The sequence below is a fragment of the Nerophis lumbriciformis genome, linkage group LG26 (genome assembly GCF_033978685.3).
Source record: "Nerophis lumbriciformis linkage group LG26, RoL_Nlum_v2.1, whole genome shotgun sequence".
Classification (NCBI taxonomy): domain Eukaryota; kingdom Metazoa; phylum Chordata; class Actinopteri; order Syngnathiformes; family Syngnathidae; genus Nerophis; species Nerophis lumbriciformis.
Window position 1 is genome coordinate 2,208,949 of NC_084573.2, and position 21,052 is coordinate 2,230,000.

General features: G+C 32.6%; 1 protein-coding gene across 2 annotated transcripts in view; it reads right to left on the bottom strand.

Moving 5' to 3' along the window:
* Positions 1 to 701: 701 nt before the first annotated feature.
* Positions 702 to 21,052, bottom strand: part of ehd4 (EH-domain containing 4) — a 48,561-nt gene continuing 28,210 nt past the window's right edge. For both annotated transcript variants that reach the window (XM_061987675.1, XM_061987676.2), the window contains exons 3-8: positions 16,745 to 16,842; positions 6,412 to 6,578; positions 6,223 to 6,356; positions 6,050 to 6,161; positions 2,207 to 2,371; positions 702 to 1,551 (exon numbers count right to left, since the gene is read on the bottom strand). In XM_061987675.1, coding sequence (XP_061843659.1) covers positions 994 to 1,551; positions 2,207 to 2,371; positions 6,050 to 6,161; positions 6,223 to 6,356; positions 6,412 to 6,578; positions 16,745 to 16,842 — 1,234 coding nt within the window. In that variant the 3' untranslated portion in view covers positions 702 to 993. The remainder of the gene's footprint in view (positions 1,552 to 2,206; positions 2,372 to 6,049; positions 6,162 to 6,222; positions 6,357 to 6,411; positions 6,579 to 16,744; positions 16,843 to 21,052) is intronic.

Here is a 21,052-nt window from a genome sequence, read left to right on the forward strand (position 1 = left end):
ACAGAATGAAAACAGAACCACAATAAAATTGCAACAGAACCACAAAAGAATTACAACAGAACTAAAACAAAACCACAATAGAATTACAACAGAACCACAATAGAATTACAAAAGAACTAAAACAGAACCACAATAGAATTACAAAAGAACTAAAACAGAACCACAATAAAATTACAACAGAACTAAAACAGAACCACAATACAATTACAACAGAATGAAAACAGAACCACAATACAATTACAACAGAACTAAAACAGAACCACAATACAATTACAACAAAACCACAATAAAATTGCAACAGAACCACGTGAAAATGATAATAAAATGACGAGGGAACACAATAGAAGATTTGAAAACGGAGCAAAGATTTTTCTTACCTGTTCTTCACGCACCAATCCCAAGAGTGTGTGTGGTGTGTGTGTGTGTGTGTGTGTGTGTGTGTGTGTGTGTGTGTGTGTGTGTGTGTGTGGTGTGTGTGTGTGTGTGTGTGTGTGTGTGTGTGTGTGTGTGTGTGTGTGTGTGTGTGTGTGTGTGTGTGTGTGTGTGTGTGTTTGTGTGTGTGTGTGTGTGTGTGTGTGTGTGTGTGTGCGTGACCTTTGAAGTGGTTTACAGCAGGCGCACCTGACGGCGGGTCAAAGTTCAGGTGTAACAATTGAAAATTGCTGAGCGTGCACGTGATGTGCGCAATAAAGAACGAGAAGTAACATCAATAAACGCACTTTATTTTGAAAGGAGAGACAGGAAGAGGAAGCAGGGCGTGGCGCTCTCATCAGTGGCCTTGACCTCGCCTTTCTGTCCCTATTTCCCCGAGGAAAGGGGGTCAAAGGTCACCGGCGTGAGGGGCAGATGACCTCTGGGGTTCTCTGCGATGCTTCGGACTTTCAAAATAAGGCACTTCAAAAAAGCAAGTCGGGCTCTTTCCCCAATAAAAGCGTGAAGGCACGGGACGCGGCGTCTTACCAAAATAAAAGCACAGATTTGAGGCGAGGGGGTCTAGTCCTCGCCGTGGTTGTACATGGCGTCCGCCGTGGGGTCTTTGCGGTGGGCGGGGGGCAGCAGGTGGGTGGGGAGTTCGGCGGGCAGCTCGTAGCCCTCCAGCTTGACCTTGATGAGGTGCTGAGCCAGAGCAAACTCCTCGTCGTCCAGCATGCCGTCGTGGTCGCAGTCGGCCAGCTTCCAGATCTTTCCCAGGACGGTGTTGGGCAGCCGGGAGCTCATCATCTCCTTCTTGGCGTTGACGCCGCTGATCTTGCCGTTGACGGGCATCAGCGTGTAGAAGATCTCGTCGTAGCGGTGCTTGTCGCGGGACACGATCCAGTCGTCGGCGTCGGCGCCGGCGCTGATGCCCTCGCCGTAGCCCTGACCGAACGGCCCTTCTTGGGAGCCCTCGAAGGCGCCGCCGGACACCATGGCGGGCGGCTGCTTGGACTCCTCATCGCGGATCATGGACATCAGCCCGGCGATCTTGTTGGCCAGCATCTTGTCCACCGACTCCACCAGCTTCATCTTCAGCGAGGGGAACTTGTTGAAGTCGTAGTGCTGCAACATGTCCTGTGGGGGGGCGACACTGACAGTCAGCTGGGAAAACCCCCGGACTCGGGTGCCGGCGACACTTGACAGACAGCCGGGCAAACCCCCGGACCCGGGTGCCAGCGACACTGACAGTCAGCCAGGCAAACCCCCGGACCCGGGTGCCGGCGACACTTGACAGACAGCCAGGCAAACCCCCGGACCCGGGTGCCGGCGACACTTGACAGACAGCCGGGCAAACCCCCGGACCCGGATGCCGACAACACTGACAGTCAGCTGGGCAAACCCCCGCACCCGGGTGCCGGCGACACTTGACAGACAGCCGGGCAAACCCCTGCACCCGGGTGCCGGGGACACTGACAGTCAGCCAGGCAAATCGCCGGACCTGGGTGCCGGCGACACTGACAGTCAGCCAGGCAAATCCCCGGACCCGGGTGCCGGCAACACTGACAGTCAGCTGGGCAAACCCCCGGACCCGGGTGCCGGCAACACTGACAGTCAGCTGGGAAAACCCCTGGACCCGGGTGCCGGCGACACTTGACAGACAGCCGGGCAAACCCCCCAGACCCGGGTGCCGGCGACACTGACAGTCAGCTGGGCAAACCCCTGGACCCGGGTGCCGGCGACACTGACAGGCAGCCGGGCAAACCCTGGTGCTGACGGGCCGACTGCTCACCTGCATCTTGGCCACGTTTGGGAAGTCTCCCGGGCTGATGTGGTGCTCGCGCTGCAGGGTGCCGTAGATCTCCGGCAGCCTGGCGATCAGCTCCTCCTTCTTCTTCTCGCGCCCAAACAGCGCCGGCATCTCCTTCTTCAGGTGGCTGATGATGTACGCGTGCACCTGTTGGCCACCAGACAGGAAGGGATGTCAAGTAATTAAGTAAGACAAGCAGGACTAATAGACTAGAATTACTAGACTAGGACAACTATGACTACTGGACTAGGAATAGCAGTACAACTCGACAAGGGCGACTAGACTGGGCCAACACGAACTACTAGACAAGGACTGGTAAACTAGAAGTAATAGACCATGCCCAGTAAACTAGGCCTACTAGACCAGTACTTTTAGACCCGTAATAATAGACCAAGAAAACAAGTCTGGACAACTATGACTACTGGACTAGGAATAGCAGTACAACTCGACAAGGGCGACTAGACTGGGCCAACACGAACTACTAGACAAGGACTGGTAAACTCGGAGTAATAGACCATGCCCAGTAAACTAGGCCTACTAGACCAGTACTCTTAGACCCGTAATAATAGACCAAGTAAACAAGTCTAGGACAACTATGACTACTGGACTAGGAATAGCAGTACAACTCGACAAGGGCGACTAGACTGGGCCAACACGAACTAGACAAGGACTGGTAAACTAGGAGTAATAGACCATGCCCAGTAAACGAGGCCTACTAGACCAGTACTCTTAGACCCGTATTAATAGACCAAGAAAACAAGTCTAGGACAACTATGACTACTGGACTAGGAATAGCAGTACAACTCGACAAGGGCGACTAGACTAGGCCAACACAGTAATTAGACTTTGGAGTCTGCGGCAGGTAACACATTCTGGGGCTTTCCAGGCAACTAAAACTACACTAGGACTAGGATAACTAGACCAGGGCTACTAGACGAGGACAACTAGGACTAAGAGACCATGGACTCAGTCTATGACCACTAGACGAGGACAACTAGGACTAAGAGACCATGGACTCAGTCTATGACCACTAGATTAAGACAAGTAGGACTACTAGACTAAGCCAATTGACTAGGACAAGTAGGACTACTCAGACTAAAAGACCAGGACTACTAGACTAAGGACTGAAAGACCAGGACAAGTAGAATTACTAGGACTAAGGACTACTAGACTAGAACAAGTAGGACTACTAGGATTAAAAAACAAGGACTACTAGACTAGGACAAGTAGAACTACTAGGACTAAAAGACCAGGACTACTACAGTAAGGATTAAAAGACCAAGACAAGTAGAACTACTAGGACTAAAGACTACAAGACTAAGGACTACTACACTAGAACAAATAGGACTACTAGGATTAAAAGACAACGACTACTAGACTAGGACAAGTAGAACTACTAGGACTAAAGACTACAAGACTAAGGACTACTAGACAAGAAAACAAATAGGACTACTAGGATTAAAAGACAACGACTACTAGACTAGGACAAGTAGGACTACTCGGACTAAGAAACCAGGACTACTAGACTAAGACAACTAGACTAAGACAATTAGGACTACTCGGACTAAGAAACCAGGACTACTAGACTAAGACAACTAGACTAAGACAATTAGGACTACTCGGACTAAGAAAGCAGGACTACTCGACTAGGACAAGTAGGACTACAAGGACTAAGAGAACAGGACTGCTAGACTAGGACAAGTAGGACTACTTGGACTAAAAGACCAGGACTACTAGACTAAGATTACTAGACGAGGACAAGTAGGACTAAGAGACCAGGACTACTAAACTATGACAAGTAGGACTATAAGGACTAATGAGCCTGGACTACTAGACTAAGGACTCAAAGACCAGGACGAGTAGAACTACTAGGACTAAGGATTACTAGACCAAGGACTATTAGACTAGAACAAGTAGGACTACTAGGATTAAAAGACAAGGACTACTAGACTCGGACAAGTATGACTACAAGGATTAAAAGACAAGGACTACTACTAGGACAAGTAGGACTACAAGGACTCAAGAGACTAGGACTACAAGACTAGGACTACTAGACTAGGACAAGTAGGACTACTCAGACTCAGAACCCAGGACTACTACACTAAGACTAGTACAAATAAGACTACTAGGACTAGACTACTAAACTAGGACAAGTAGGACTACAAGGACTCAGTGACAGGTCTACTAGACTAAGGCAAGCAGGACTACAAGGAATCAGAGACCAGGACTGCTAGACTAGGACAAGTAGACTACTAAACTATGACAAGTAGGACTATAAGGACTAATGAGCCTGGACTACTAGACTAAGGACTAAAAGACCAGGACGAGTAAAACTACTAGGACTAAGGACTACTAGACCAAGGACTATTAGACTAGAACAAGTAGGACTACTATGATTAAAAGACAAACACTACTAGACTCGGACAAGTATGAATACAAGGCTTAAAAGACAAGGACTACTACTAGGACAAGTAGGATTACAAGGACTCAAGAGACTAGGACTACAAGACTAGGACTACTAGACTAGGACAAGTAGGACTACTCAGACTCAGAAACCAGGACTACTACACTAAGACTAGTACAAATAAGACTACTAGGACTAGACTACTAAACTAGGACAAGTAGGACTACAAGGACTCAGTGACAGGTCTACTAGACTAAGGCAAGCAGGACTACAAGGAATCAGAGACCAGGACTGCTAGACTAGGACAAGTAGGACTACAAGGACTCAGAGACTAGGACTACAAGACTAGGACAAGTAGGACTACTCGGACTAAGAAACCAGGACTACTAGACTCGGACAAGTAGGACTACAAGGACTCAGAGACTAGGACTACAAGACTAGGACAAGTAGGACTACTCGGACTAAGAAACCAGGACTACTAGACTCGGACAAGTAGGACTACTCGCACTCAGAAACCAGGACTACTAGACTAGGACAAGTAGGACTACTCGGACTCAGAAACTAGGACTACTAGACTAAGACTAGTACAAATAAGACTACAAGGACTAGACTACTAAACTAGGACAAATAGGACTACAAGGACTTAAGAGACCAGGACTACTAGACTAAGAAAAGCATGACTACAAGGAATCAGAGACCAGGACTGCTAGACTAGGACAAGTAGGACTACAAGGACTCAGAGACTAGGACTACAAGACTAGGACTACTAGACTAGGACAAGTAGGACTACTCGGACTCAGAAACCAGGACTACTAGACTCGGACAAGTAGGACTACTCGGACTAAGAAACCAGGACTACAAGACTAAGACAACTAGACTAAGACAATTAGGACTACTGGGACTAAGAGTACAGGACTACTAGACTAGGACAAGTAGGACTACAAGGACTCAGAGACTAGGACTACAAGACTAGGACTACTAGACGAGGACAAGTAGGACTACTCGGACTCAGAAACTAGGACTACTAGACTAAGACTAGTACAAATAACACTACAAGGACTAGACTACTAAACTAGGACAAGTAGGACTACAAGGACTTAAGAGACCAGGACTACTAGACTAAGGCAAGCATGACTACAAGGAATCAGCGACCAGGACTGCTAGACTAGGACAAGTAGGACTACTCGGACTCAGAAACCAGGACTACTAGACTCGGACAAGTAGGACTACTCGCACTCAGAAACCAGGACTACCAGACTCGGACAAGTAGGACTATTCGGACTCAGAAACTAGGACTACTAGACATGGACAAGTAGGACTACTCGGACTCAGAGACCAGGACTACTAAACTATGACAAGTAGGACTACAAGGACAAAGAGACCAGGACTACTAGACCAGGACTGAACATATCCTATCTCACCTTGGCGAGGCGAGCCCTCTTGATCAAGTCGTTGAGTTTGCGGAGCGCGGCGTTCCTCGGGAGACTCTGGATGTCTCGGAAGAGGTCCTGAGACTCGGCCTCGAACAGACGCCTGGGGGTGCGATAGAGGTCAAAGGCAGCGATGGCGGGGCCGTGGTCCATTCAGGTCTTACCTGTTCTCCGTGTTCTGCAGCGGTTTGGCCCAGAAGGAGCCCAGGTAGACCCGGACCACCTCGGGGGTGTTGATCACCTTCCCCAGCGACCACATGAGGGCGCCGTAGACCCTCATCAGCTGCTGCGTGTCCACCTGGGGGCAGAGCGGCGGTGAGGGAGGAGCCGAGGACAGGCGGGGCCGGCCTCACCTGGTCCGCCTTGTTGAGGACCACCCGGATCTTGTCGTCCTGGCCTTTGAAGGCTTTGATGGCCTCCGAGAACTCGTCGGAGATGTCCAGCTTGTGGGCGTCGAACAGCAGGATGATGCGGTCCACTCGCTCGCCGAACCAGCGCAGGACCTCGGCGAAGTCGTAACCTGCCCCGCCCCCGCACGGACAAGCTCTTACCGTCTCCGTGGCAACCCTGGTCTCTAACATCCGTGGCTGTAGGCAACCTCCTTGACCTTTTTAATCTAGCTCTGTCAAATGTTGCTACTCGTTAGCGTCAAGGTGAGAAATAGCCTATCACGGCTCACTTCCTGTGAGAGGCGGGGCTAACCCTCTTCTGGTCACCGGCCAATCACAGGACACGCTGAGAATGTTACATTTTTATTATATCATTAACATTAAATCTTTTTATTATATAATTAACATTAAATCTTTTTATTATATAATTAACATTAAATCTTTTTATAATTAACAAAAAATATTTTTATTAAATAACATCAAATATTTGTATTATATAATTAACATTAAAACTTGTTATTATATCATTAACATTAAATATTTTTATTATTTAATTAACATAAAAGGTTTATTGTATGAAATCTTTATTATATCACTAACATTAAACATTATTATTATTTAATTAACATTAAATATTATTATTATATAATTAACATGAAATATTTATATTATATAGTTAACATTAAATATTGTTTATTATATAATTAACATTAAATATTTTCATTATATAATTAACATAACATCCATGTTATATTATTATTATATAACTAACATTAAATCTTATTATATAATTAGCCTTAAATATTTTTATTATATAATTGACATTAAATATTTTTATTATATAATTAACATTAAATATTTTTATAACATAATTAACATTAAATATTTTTATTATATAACATCAAATATTTGTATTATATAATTAACATTAAATATTTTTATTATATCATTAACATTAAATATTTGTATTATATAATTAACATTAAATATTTTTATTATATAATTAACATTAAATATTTATAGTATATAATTAGCATTAAATATGTTTTATCATATAATTAACATTAAATATTTGTATTATATAATCAATATAATGTCCATGTTGTTATATTTTTTATTATATACCTAACATTAAATCTTATTATATAATTAACCTTAAATATTTTTATTATATAATTAACATTAAATATTTTATTATATTATTAACATTAAATATTTGTATTATATAATTAACATTAAATCTTTTTATTATATAATTAACATTAAATATTTTTATAACATAATTAACATTAAATATTTGTATTATATAACATCAAATATTTGTATTATATAATTAACATGAAATATTTTTATTATATCATTAACATTAAATATTTGTATTATATAATTAACATTAAATATTTTTATTATATCATTAACATTAAATATTTTTATTATATCACTAAAATTAAATATGTGTATTATATAATTAACATTAAATATTTATAGTATATAATTAGCATTAAATATGTTTTATCATATAATTAACATTAAATATTTATATTATATAATCAACATAATGTCCATGTTGTTATATTTTTTATTATATAACTAACATTAAATCTTATTATATAATTAACCTTAAATATTTTTATTATATAATTAACATTAAATATTTTATTATATTATTAACATCAAATATTTTACTATATAATTAACATTAAAACTTTTTATTAAATACTTAACATTAAATATTTCTATTAATTAACAATGTGTGCATGTTATGTACAATTACGATCATATCTTTATGAAATAATTAAAATTACATCTTCTATTATATAATTAACATTAAATATTTTTATTATATAATTAACATTAAATATTTTTATTAAATAATTAACATTAAATATTTTTATTATATAATTAACATAACGTCCATGTTATATTCTTATTATATAACTAACATTAAATCTTATTATATAATTAACCTTAAATATTTTTATTATATAATTAACATTAAATCTTTTTATTATATAATTAACATTAAATATTTTTATAACATAATTAACATTAAATATTTTTATTATATAACATCAAATATTTGTATTATATAATTAACATTAAATATTTTTATTATATCATTAACATTAAATATTTGTATTATATAATTAACATTAAATATTTGTATTATATAATTAACATTAAAACTTGTTATTATATCATTAACATTAAATATTTTTATTATTTAATTAACATAAAAGGTTTATTGTATCATTAACATGAAATCTTTATTATATCACTAACATTAAACATTATTATTATTTAATTAACATTAAATATTATTATTATATAATTAACATGAAATATTTATATTATATAATTAACATTAAATATTTTTTATTATATAATTAACATTAAATATTTTCATTATATAATTAACATAACGTCCATGTTATATTCTTATTATATAACTAACATTAAATCTTATTATATAATTAACCTTAAATATTTTTATTATATAATTAACATTAAATATTTTTATTATATAATTAACATTGAATATTTTTATAACATAATTAACATTAAATATTTTTATTATATAACATCAAATATTTGTATTATATAATTAACATTAAATATTTTTATTATATCATTAACATTAAATATTTGTATTATATAATTAACATTAAATATTTTTATTATATCATTAACATAAAAATATTTTTATTATATCACTAAAATTAAATATGTGTATTATATAATTAACATTAAATATTTATAGTATATAATTAACATTAAATATTTGTATTATATAATCAACATAATGTCCATGTTGTTATATTTTTTATTATATAACTAACATTAAATCTTATTATATAATTAACCTTAAATATTTTTATCATATAATTAACATTAAATCTTTTATTATATTATTAACATTAAATATTTTATTATGTAATTAACATTAAAACTTTTTATTAAATACTTAACATTAAATATTTCTATTAATTAACATAATGTGCATGTTATGTACAATTACGATCATATCTTTATGAAATAATTAAAATTACATCTTCTATTATATAATTAACATTAAATATTGTTATTATATAATTAACATTAAATATTTTTATTATATAATTAACATTAAATATTTTCATTATATAATTAACATAACGTCCATGTTATATTCTTATTATATAACTAACATTAAATCTTATTATATAATTAGCCTTAAATATTTTTATTATATAATTAACATTAAATCTTTTTATTATATAATTAACATCAAATATTTTTATAACATAATTAACATTAAATATTTTTATTATATAACATCAAATATTTGTATTATATAATTAACATGAAATATTTTTATTATATCATTAACATTAAATATTTGTATTATATAATTAACATTAAATATTTTTATTATATCATTAACATAAAAACATTTTTATTATATCACTAAAATTAAATATTTTTATTATATAATTAACATTAAATATTTATAGTATATAATTAGCATTAAATATGTTTTATCACATAATTAACATTAAATATTTGTATTATATAATCAACATAATGTCCATGTTATATTTTTTATTATATAACTAACATTAAATCTTATTATATAATTAACCTTAAATATTTTTATTATATAATTAACATTAAATCTTTTATTATATAAATAACATTAAATATTTTATTATATAATTAACATAAGCATTTTGTTATATTTTGATATATCATTAACATAAAATATTTTTATTTAATCAATAAATCTTTTATTATATTATTAACATTAAATATTGTATTATATAATTAACATTAAAACTTTTTATTAAATACTTAACATTAAATATTTCTATTAATTAACATAATGTGCATGTTATGTACAATTACTATCATATATTTATGAAATAATTAAAATTACATCTATTATATAATTAACATTAAATATTGTTATTATATAATTAACATGAAATATTTATATTATATAATTAAAATTAAATGTTTTATTATATAATTAACATTAAATATTTTTATTATATAATTAACATAACGTCCATGTTATATTCTTATTATATAACTAACATAAAATCTTATTATATAATTAACCTTAAATATTTTTATTATATAATTAACATTAAATATTTTTATAACATAATTAACATTAAATATTTTTATTATATAACATCAAATATTTGTATTATATAATTAACATTAAATATTTTTATTATATCATTAACATTAAATATTTGTATTATGTAATTAACATTAAATATTTTTATTATATAATTAACATTAAAACTTGTTATTATATCATTAACATTAAATATTTTTATTTTTTAATTAACATTAAAGGTTTATTGTATCATTAACATAAAATCTTTATTATATCACTAACATTAAACATTTTTATTATTTAATTGACATTAAATATTATTATTATATAATTAACATGAAATATTTATATTATATAATTAACATTAAATATTTTTTATTATATAATTAACATTAAATATTTTCATTATATAATTAACATAACGTCCATGTTATATTCTTATTATATAACTAACATTAAATCTTATTATATAATCAACCTTAAATATTTGTATTATATAATTAACATTAAATCTTTTTATTATATAATTAACATTAAATATTTTTATTATATCATTAACATTACATATTTGTATTATATAATTAACATTAAATATTTGTATTATATCATTAACATAAAAATATTTTATTATATCACTAAAATTAAATATTTTTATTATATAATTAACATTAAATATTTATAGTATATAATTAGCATTAAATATGTTTTATCATATAATTAACATTAAATATTTGTATTATATAATCAACATAATGTCCATGTTGTTATATTTTTTATTATATAACTAACATTAAATCTTATTATATAATTAACCTTAAATATTTTTATTATATAATTAACATTAAATATTTTATTATATTATTAACATTAAATATTTTATTAAATACTTAACATTAAATAATTCTATTAATTAACATAATGTGCATGTTATGTACAATTACTATCATATATTTATGTAATAATTAAAATTACATCTATTATATAATTAACATTAAATATTGTTATTATATAATTAACATTAAATATTTGTATTATATAATTAACATTGAATCGTTTTATTATATAATTAACATAACGTGCATGTTGTATTAGACAATTACTATCATATTTCTATTAAATAATTATCATTAAATCTTCCATTATATCATTAACATTAAATATTTTCATTATATAATTAACATTAAATATTTGTATAATTAACATTAAATATTTGTATTTTATAATTAACACAATGTGTGTTTGTTATAGCATGAACATAACATATTTATCATTAAATGAACATTAAATGTTTTATTAAATAATTAATATAAAATGTTTCTATTATATAATTAACTTTCGCATGTTTAATTTTATAATTAACAACATATTTTTACTATAGAATCTATTGTTTTTATTATATAACTAACATAACATATATTATACCATAAACATGTTCACATTAATATCAGGTCATTAAAATAATTGATATATTAAAAATAAGTTTTATATGTTTAATAATGTCATCTATCTGCTGACTTTGTTGATTTCTCATGCCCTCCACATGATTAGCTCTTTTTTTGTAAACACAAACAAAGAGTGCATGTGGCTGTGGGCAACCTCCTCCATTACACATTGCTTGGAATTAATAAATAATCCCTTTTTTCATCCATTAATGATGTGTGTGACCACATGGTGTCAACTTCACGAGTGCGTGTGCGTGTGTGTGTGTGTGTGTGTGTGTGTGTGTGTGTGCGTGTGTGTGTGTGTGTGTGTGTGTGTGTGTGTGTGTGTGTGTGTTTGTAAGCCACATGTTCCATTTCCTCTTTCTTGCCAAACGACAGTCAGGGGGAAAAAAAGTCCTGCTTCCTCTTTGGAGGTCTGAGTCATGTGACCGAATCATGTGACCGAGAGCAGGTGTCCACATTGATGACATCACACACACACATTGATGACTCCGCCCTCTCTCTAATAGCCCCATTCACGTCGCCGTGGAGACGAGGAGGATGTGGAGGCGGGGCTTGTTGCAGGAGTCGCATGTCACACACACGCCCATGTTTACTGGACAGCTGTGTGTGTCTGTGTGTGTGTGTGTGTGTGTGTGTGTGTGTGTGTGTGTGTGTGTGTGTGTGTGTGTGTGTGATTATATGCAGCAGGAATTCCACTAAGCTCCTCTGAATGTTTCCAGATGTGGGCACCCACATACCCCGCCCCCATCCCCCCACCCCGTGACTCCACCCACCTCAACTGATGATGTCATCTATACTGGGCAGCATACTGACACAACATATACAGGACACACACACACACACACACACACACACACACACATATTTTTGTATTTCTAACCTTCCAGGGACCTTTCGAAAAATGCCTCCCTCAATGTCAATATTTACTTTTGTGTACACATTAAATCAACTTAAAAAATCCTGACTTTGGAGCAATGTTCACGGACTCTAGTTTAAGGTAAAAAAAAAATTTCAAGGTGAATTTTTTTTTTCAAGGTTAAAAATGATTTTCAAGGTAAAATTTATTTTTTAAGGTAAAAAATGATTTTCAAGGTAAAAAAAATGATTTTCAAGGTAAAAAATGATTTTCAAGGTAAAAAAATTTTCAAGGTAAAAAAAAATTTTCAAGGTAAAAAAAATGTTATGGGTAAAAAAAATGTTATGGGTAAAAAAAAAATTTCAAGGTAAAATTTTTTTTTCAAGGTAAAAATTTTTTTTCAAGGTAAAAAATGATTTTCAAGGTAAAAAATGATTTTCAAGGTAAAAAATTTTTTCAAGGTAAAAAAAAATTTTCAAGGTAAAAAAAATGTTATGGGTAAAAAAAATGTTATGGGTAAAAAAAAAATTTCAAGGTAAAATTTTTTTTTTTAAGGTAACATTTTTTTTTCAAGGTAAAAAATGATTTTCAAGGTAAAAAATGATTTTCAAGGTAAAAAAAAATTTTCAAGGTAAAAAAAATTTTTCAAGGTAAAAAAAATGTTATGGGTAAAAAAAAAAAATTTCAAGGTAAAATTTTTTTTTCAAGGAAAAAAATGATTTTCAAGGTAAAAAATGATTTTCAAGGTAAAAAATGATTTTCAAGGTAAAATTTATTTTTTAAGGTAAAAATTTTTTTTCAAGGTAAAAAATGATTTTCAAGGTAAAAAAAAAATTTCAAGGTAAAAAAAAATGTTATGGGTAAAACAAAAATTTCAAGGTAAAACATTTTTTTCAAGGTAAAAAATGATTTTCAAGGTAAAAAAAATTTTTCAAGGTAAAAAAAAATTTTCAAGGTGAATTTTTTTTTTCAATGTAAAAAATGATTTTCAAGGTAAAAAATGATTTTCAAAGTAAAAAATGATTTTCAAGGTAAAAAAAAAAAATCTCTATTAGATGCAATGTTATTGGGACCATGATTTATGTCATCACTTGTTCACACCTCCTCATATGGAAGATACTTTTCCTTCTTCATGTCTCAAGAAGGGTAGAAATACAAGAACACACACACACACACACGCACACACGTTCTTGTATTTCTTACCTTCTAGGGACATGCCGAAAAATGCCTACCTCTTTAGGACCAGCCTTTCTAGATATATAAAGAAGTGTATTTACAACATTAATAATATATACATACTATGCAAATATAAAAAAGAATGCGTTGGAATTTCACGAGAGAAATTTAGAATTTTGTCAGTATTATAATAAAAGTCGTCATTTTACTCGACAAAAGTCACAATTTTATAAGAAAACTTTTCAATTTTGGCAATATTATAATAATAATCTGAATTTTACTTGGCAAAATTATGACAAAGGTCATAATTTTACTCCAAAAAAAAGTCACTATTTTACAAGAACAACACAACAAAATTGGCAATATTGTGATAAAAGTCAGAATTTTATATGACAAATGTCACCATTTTGCAATTAAAAAGTAGTAATTTTTAGGGAAGTCCTTCTTTAGTCTTGTTTTATCATTTATTGCTGCCTTTGCACCTGTCAATGTTTACTTTTGTGTGCACATTAAATCAACAAAAAACATCCTGACTTTGGAGCAATGTTCACGGACTCTAGTTTAAGGTAAAAAAAAAATTTCAAGGTGAAATTATTTTTTCAAGGTTAAAAATGATTTTCAAGGTAAAAAATGATTTTCAAGGTAAAATGTATTTTTTAAGGTAAAATTTATTTTTCAAGGTAAAAAATTATTTCCAAGGTAAAAAATGATTTTCAAGGTAAAAAAAAATGTTCAAGGTAAAAAAAATGTTATGGGTAAAAAAAAAATTTCAAGGTAAAAATTTTTTTTCGAGGTAAAAAATGATTTTCAAGGTAAAAAAACTTTTTCAAGGTAAAAAAACTTTTTCAAGGTGAATTTTTTTTTTCAATGTAAAAAATGATTTTCAAGGTACAAAATGATTTTCAAGGTAAAAAATGATTTTCAAGGTAAAATTTATTTTATAAGGTAAAATTTATTTTATAAGGTAAAATTTTTTTTTCAAGGTAAAAAATGATTTAAGGTAAAAAATGATTTTCAAGGTAAAAAAAAATTTTCAAGGTAAAAAAAAATTTTCAAGGTAAAAAAAAATGTTATGGGTAAAAAAAAAATTTCAAGGTCAAATTTTTTTTTCAAGGTAAAACAATTTTTTCAAGGTAAAAAAACTTTTTCAAGGTGAATTTTTTTTTTCAATGTAAAAAATGATTTTCAAAGTAAAAAATGATTTTCAAGGTAACAAAAATTAATCTCTATTAGATGCAATGTTATTGGGACCATGATTTATGTCGTCACTTGTTCACACCTCCTCATATGGAAGATACTTTTTCTTCTTCAAGTCTCAAGAAGGGTAGAAATACAAGAACACACACACACACACGCGTTCTTGTATTTCTTACCTTCTAGGGACATGCCAAAAAATGCCTACCTCTTTAGGACCAGCCTTTCTAGATATATAAAGAAGTGTATTTACAACATTAATAATATATACATACTATGCAAATATTAAAAAGAATGAGTTGGAATTTTCACCGGAGAAACTTGGAATTTTGGCGGTTTTATAATAAATGTCATTTTACTCGACGCAAGTCAAAATTATACAAGAAAATTTGTGCAATATTATGATAAAAGTTGCAATTTTACTCAATAACAGTCGCAATTTTACGAGAAAAGCTCAACATTTTGGCAATTTTATGAAAAAGAGTTGTAATTTTTACTCGACAAAAGTCACAATTTTATCAGAAAACTAACATTTTGGCCACATTATAATAATAATCGGAATTTTACTCTGCAAAATTATGACAAAAAAAAGTCACTGTTGTTAGAATAATAAAAACTTTGTGTTGAAATGAGTTCCAGGCAAAAGGACGGGGCTGTCTTTGAGGCCTACCAAGAGGAGGAATGCTCGTAAAACTCCACTGTGACTTCAAAGCGGACAGATGGCAGGATCTGCCCAATTTCCAGACGAACTCTTTTTGAAGTATTTTACGAACTCTCTGAACTATTTCATGGAACTCTTTTCGAACTATTTTACAACCTCTCCTTTTGAACTGTTCGGTAACCAAAGGCAGCGCTGTTTACGACCCACTTCCCTCTGAAGCAATCTTTTTGGCAGAGCGTGGTGCAAGACCGTACAAAGAGTACAGTGGCCGCCTCTCTCCTCAAAATTGAGTCCAAATTTCATTCTGTCACTGTTTGATTCTTTGCTTCTTGTCTTGTTTAATAGATGTTTGAACCTGACACTGTTTTACAAGAACAACAGGGCAATATTGTGATAAAAGTCAGAATTGTATATGACAAATGTCGCCATTTTGCATGAAAAAGTAATAATTTTCCGAGAAAATATTGCAATATTACAGACACAAAAATAATATGAGAAATTGTTCCCAATTTTATAAGAAAAAAAGTCGACACATTGTGAGAAAAAGACTGCATTAAGTTATTTTTTTGTTTATTTTTTTGTATTTACTTCAAGTTATTACAGTATGTCTCTACATACATATTTATTTATTTGTTTAATTAATTTTGGCCAAAGGTCAATGTCTTACACACACTTGTTATTTCATATGTTGACCAGAGGGGGAGCACTTTTAAAACCGACACAGTCAACTTCTTCATGTCTCAAGAAGGGTAGAAATACAAGAACAAACACACACACACACACACACAAATACACACACACACACACACACACACACACACACACACACACACACACACACACACACACACACACACCTCTGCTGATGCGCTGCTTCTCCCCTGACAAGATCCCGGGTGTGTCAATGATGCTGATGCTCTGAAGAACCTGATTGGGCATCTGAGAACAGATGAACCTGAAAACAAACACACACACACACACACACACACACACACACGCACGCACGCACACACACACACACACACGCACACACACACACACACTTTAGCTTCCGGCAAAGGTATGGTAGCATCCTTTTAGCTCACCACAGGAGCTTCTACAAAGAGATTGTTATCTTCCGAAAAAAAAGGCTATGTTAGCATCCTGTTAGCTGTCAAAATTAATATATTAGCATCCTGCTAACTTACAAGATGAGTATTTTAGCATCTTTTTAGCTGCCAAAATGAATATATTAGCATCCTGTTAACTTACAAGATGATGAGTATGTTAGCATCCTGTTAGCATTTAAAAAGAGTATGTTAGCATCCTGTTAGCCTTTAAAAGAGTATGTTAGCAACCTGTTAGCATTTAAAAGAGTATGTTAGCAACCTGTTAACATTTGAAAGAATATGTTAGCATCTTGGTAGCCTTTAAAAATAGTATGTTAGCATCCTGTTAGCCTTTAAAAGAGTATGTTAGCATCATGTTAGCCTTTAAAAGAGTATGTTAGCATCATGTTAGCCTTTAAAAGAGTATGTTAGCAACCTGGTAACCTTTAAAAGAGTATGTTAGCATCCTGTTAGCCTTTAAAAGAGTATGTTAGCAACCTGTTAGCATTTAAAAGAGTATGTTAGCAACCTTTTAGCATTTAAAAGAGTATGTTAGCAACCTGTTAGCATTTAAAAGAGTATGTTAGCAACCTGTTAGCCTTTAAAAGAGGATGTTAGCATCTTGTTAGCATTTAAAAGAGTATGTTAGCAACCTGTTAGCCTTTAAAAGAGTATGTTAGCATCATGTTAGCCTTTGAAAGAGTATGTTAGCATCCTGTTAACCTTTGAAAGAGTATATTAGCATGCTGGTAGCCTTTAAAAATAGTAAGTTAGCATGCTGTTAGCCTTTAAAAGAGTATGTTAGCAACCTGTTAGCCTTTAAAAGAGGATGTTAGCATCCTGTTAGCCTTTAAAAGAGTATGTTAGCATCCTGTTAGCCTTTAAAAGAGTATGTTAGCATCCTGTTAGCATTTAAAAGAGTATGTTAGCAACCTGTTAGCCTTTAAAATAGTATGTTAGCATCCTGTTAACCTTTAAAAGAGTATGTGTGCATCCTGTTAGCCTTTAAAAAAGTATGTTAGCATTCTGTTAACCTTTGAAAGAGTATGTTAGTATCCTGTTAACTTTTAAAAATAGTATGTTAGCATCCTGTTAGCCTTTAAAATAGTATGTTAGCATCATGTTAGTCTTTGAAAGAGTATGTTAGCATCCTGTTAGCCTTTAAAAGAGTATGTTAGCATCCTGTTAGCCTTTAACAGAGTATGTTAGCATTCTGTTAACCTTTGAAAGAGTATGTTAGCAACCTGTTAGCATTTAAAAGAGTAAGTTAGCAACCTGTTAGCATTTAAAAGAGTAAGTTAGCAACCTGTTAGCCTTTAAAAGAGGATGTTAGCATTTAAACGAGTATGTTAGCATCCTGTTAGCCTTTAAAAGAGTATGTTAGCAACCTGTTAGCATTTAAAAGAGTATGTTAGCATCCTGTTAGTCTTCAAAAATAGTATGTTAGCATCCTGTTTGCCTTTAAAAGAGTATGTTAGCATTCTGTTAACATTTAAAAGAGTATGTTAGCATTCTGTTAACCTTTGAAAGAGTATGTTAGCATCCCGTTAGCCTTTAAAATAGTATGTTAGCATCCTGTTAACCTTTAAAAGAGTATGCGAGCATCCTGTTAACCTTTAAAAGAGTATGTTAGCATCCTGTTAGCCTTTAACAGATTATGTTAGCATTCTGTTAACCTTTGAAAATAGTATGTTAGCATCCTGTTAACCTTTGAAAGAGTATATTAGCATCCTGTTAGCCTTTAAAAGAGTATGCTAGCATCACGTTAGCCTTTAAAAGAGTATGTTAGCATCCTGTTAGCCTTTAAAATAGTATGTTAGCATCCTGTTAGCCTTTAAAAGAGTATGTGAACAACCTGTTAACCTTTGAAAGAGTATGTTAGCATCCTGTTAGCCTTTAAAAGAGTATGTTAGCATCCTGTTAACCTTTGAAAGAGTATGTTAGCATCATGTTAGCCTTTAAAAGAGTTTGTTAGCATCATGTTAGCCTTTAAAAGAGTATGTTAGCATTCTGTTAACCTTTGAAAGAGTATGTGAGCATCCTGTTAGCCTTTAAAAGAGTTTGTTAGCATCATGTTAGCCTTTAAAAGAGTATGTTAGCATCCTGTTAGTCTTTAAAATAGTATGTTAGCATCATGTTAGCCTTTAAAAGAGTATGTTAGCATCCTGTTAGCCTTTAAAATAGTATGTTAGCATCCTGTTAACCTTTAAAAGAGTATGCGAGCATCCTGTTAACCTTTAAGAGTATGTTAGCATCCTGTTAGCCTTTAACAGAGTATGTTAGCATCCTGTTAGCCTTTAAAAGAGTATGTTAGCAACCTGTTAGCCTTTGAAAGAGTATGTTAGCAACCTGTTAGCCTTTTACAGAGTATGTTAGCATTCTGTTAACCTTTAAAAGAGTATGTGTGCATCCTGTTAGCCTTTAAAAGAGTATGTTAGCATCCTGTTAGCCTTTAAAATAGTATGTTAGCATCCTGTTAACCTTTAAAAGAGTATGTTATCCTTTAAAATAGTATGTTAGCATCCTGTTTGCCTTTAAAAATAGTATGTTAGCATCCTGTTTGCCTTTAAAAATAGTATGTTAGCATCCTGTTTGCCTTTAAAAGAGTATGTCAGCCTTTAAAATAGTATGTTAGCATCCTGTTAGCCTTTAAAAGAGTATGTTAGCCTTTAAAATAGTATGTTAGCATCCTGTTAGCCTTTAAAAATAGTATGTTAGCATCCTGTTTGCCTTTAAAAGTGTATGTTAGCATCCTGTTAGCCTTTAAAAGAGTATGTTAGCCTTTAAAATAGTATGTTAGCATCCTGTGTGCCTTTAAAAATAGTATGTTAGCATCCTGTTTGCCTTTAAAAGAGTATGTTAGCCTTTAAAATAGTATGTTAGCATCCTGTTAGCCTTTAAAAATAGTATGTTAGCATCCTGTTTGCCTTTAAAAATAGTATGTTAGCATCCTGTTTGCCTTTAAAAGAGTATGTTAGCCTTTAAAATAGTATGTTAGCATCCTGTTAGCCTTTAAAAGAGTATGTTAGCCTTTAAAAGAGTATGTTAGCAACCTGTTAGCATTTAAAAGAGTATGGTAGCATCCTGTTAGCCTTTAAAAAAGTATGTTAGCCTTTAAAATAGTATGTTAGCATCCTGTTAGCCTTTAAAAATAGTATGTTAGCACCCTGTTAGCCTTTAAAAGAGGATGTTAGCATCCTGTTAGCCTTTAAAAGAGTATGTTAGCATCCTGTTAGCCTTTAAAAGAGTATGTTAGCCTTTAAAATAGTATGTTAGCATCCTGTTAGCCTTTAAAAATAGTATGTTAGCATCCTGTTTGCCTTTAAAAATAGTATGTTAGCATCCTGTTTGCCTTTAAAAGAGTATGTTAGCCTTTAAAATAGTATGTTAGCATCCTGTTTGCCTTTAAAAATAGTATGTTAGCATCCTGTTTGCCTTTAAAAATAGTATGTTAGCATCCTGTTTGCCTTTAAAAGAGTATGTTAGCCTTTAAAAGAGTATGTTAGCATCATGTTAACCTTTAAAAGAGTATGTTAGCCTTTAAAATAGTATGTTAGCATCCTGTTAGCCTTTAAAAATAGTATGTTAGCATCCTGTTTGCCTTTAAAAATAGTATGTTAGCATCCTGTTTGCCTTTAAAAGAGTATGTCAGCCTTTAAAATAGTATGTTAGCATCCTGTTAGCCTTTAAAAATAGTATGTTAGCATCCTGTTTGCCTTTAAAAATAGTATGTTAGCATCCTGTTTGCCTTTAAAAGAGTATGTTAGCCTTTAAAATAGTATGTTAGCATCCTGTTAGCCTTTAAAAATAGTATGTTAGCATCCTGTTTGCCTTTAAAAATAGTATGTTAGCATCCTGTTTGCCTTTAAAAGAGTATGTTAGCCTTTAAAATAGTATGTTAGCATCCTGTTTGCCTTTAAAAGAGTATGTTAGCCTTTAAAATAGTATGTTAGCATCCTGTTTGCCTTTAAAAGAGTATGTTAGCCTTTAAAATAGTATGTTAGCATCCTGTTTGCCTTTAAAAGAGTATGTTAGCCTTTAAAATAGTATGTTAGCATCCTGTTAGCCTTTAAAAAT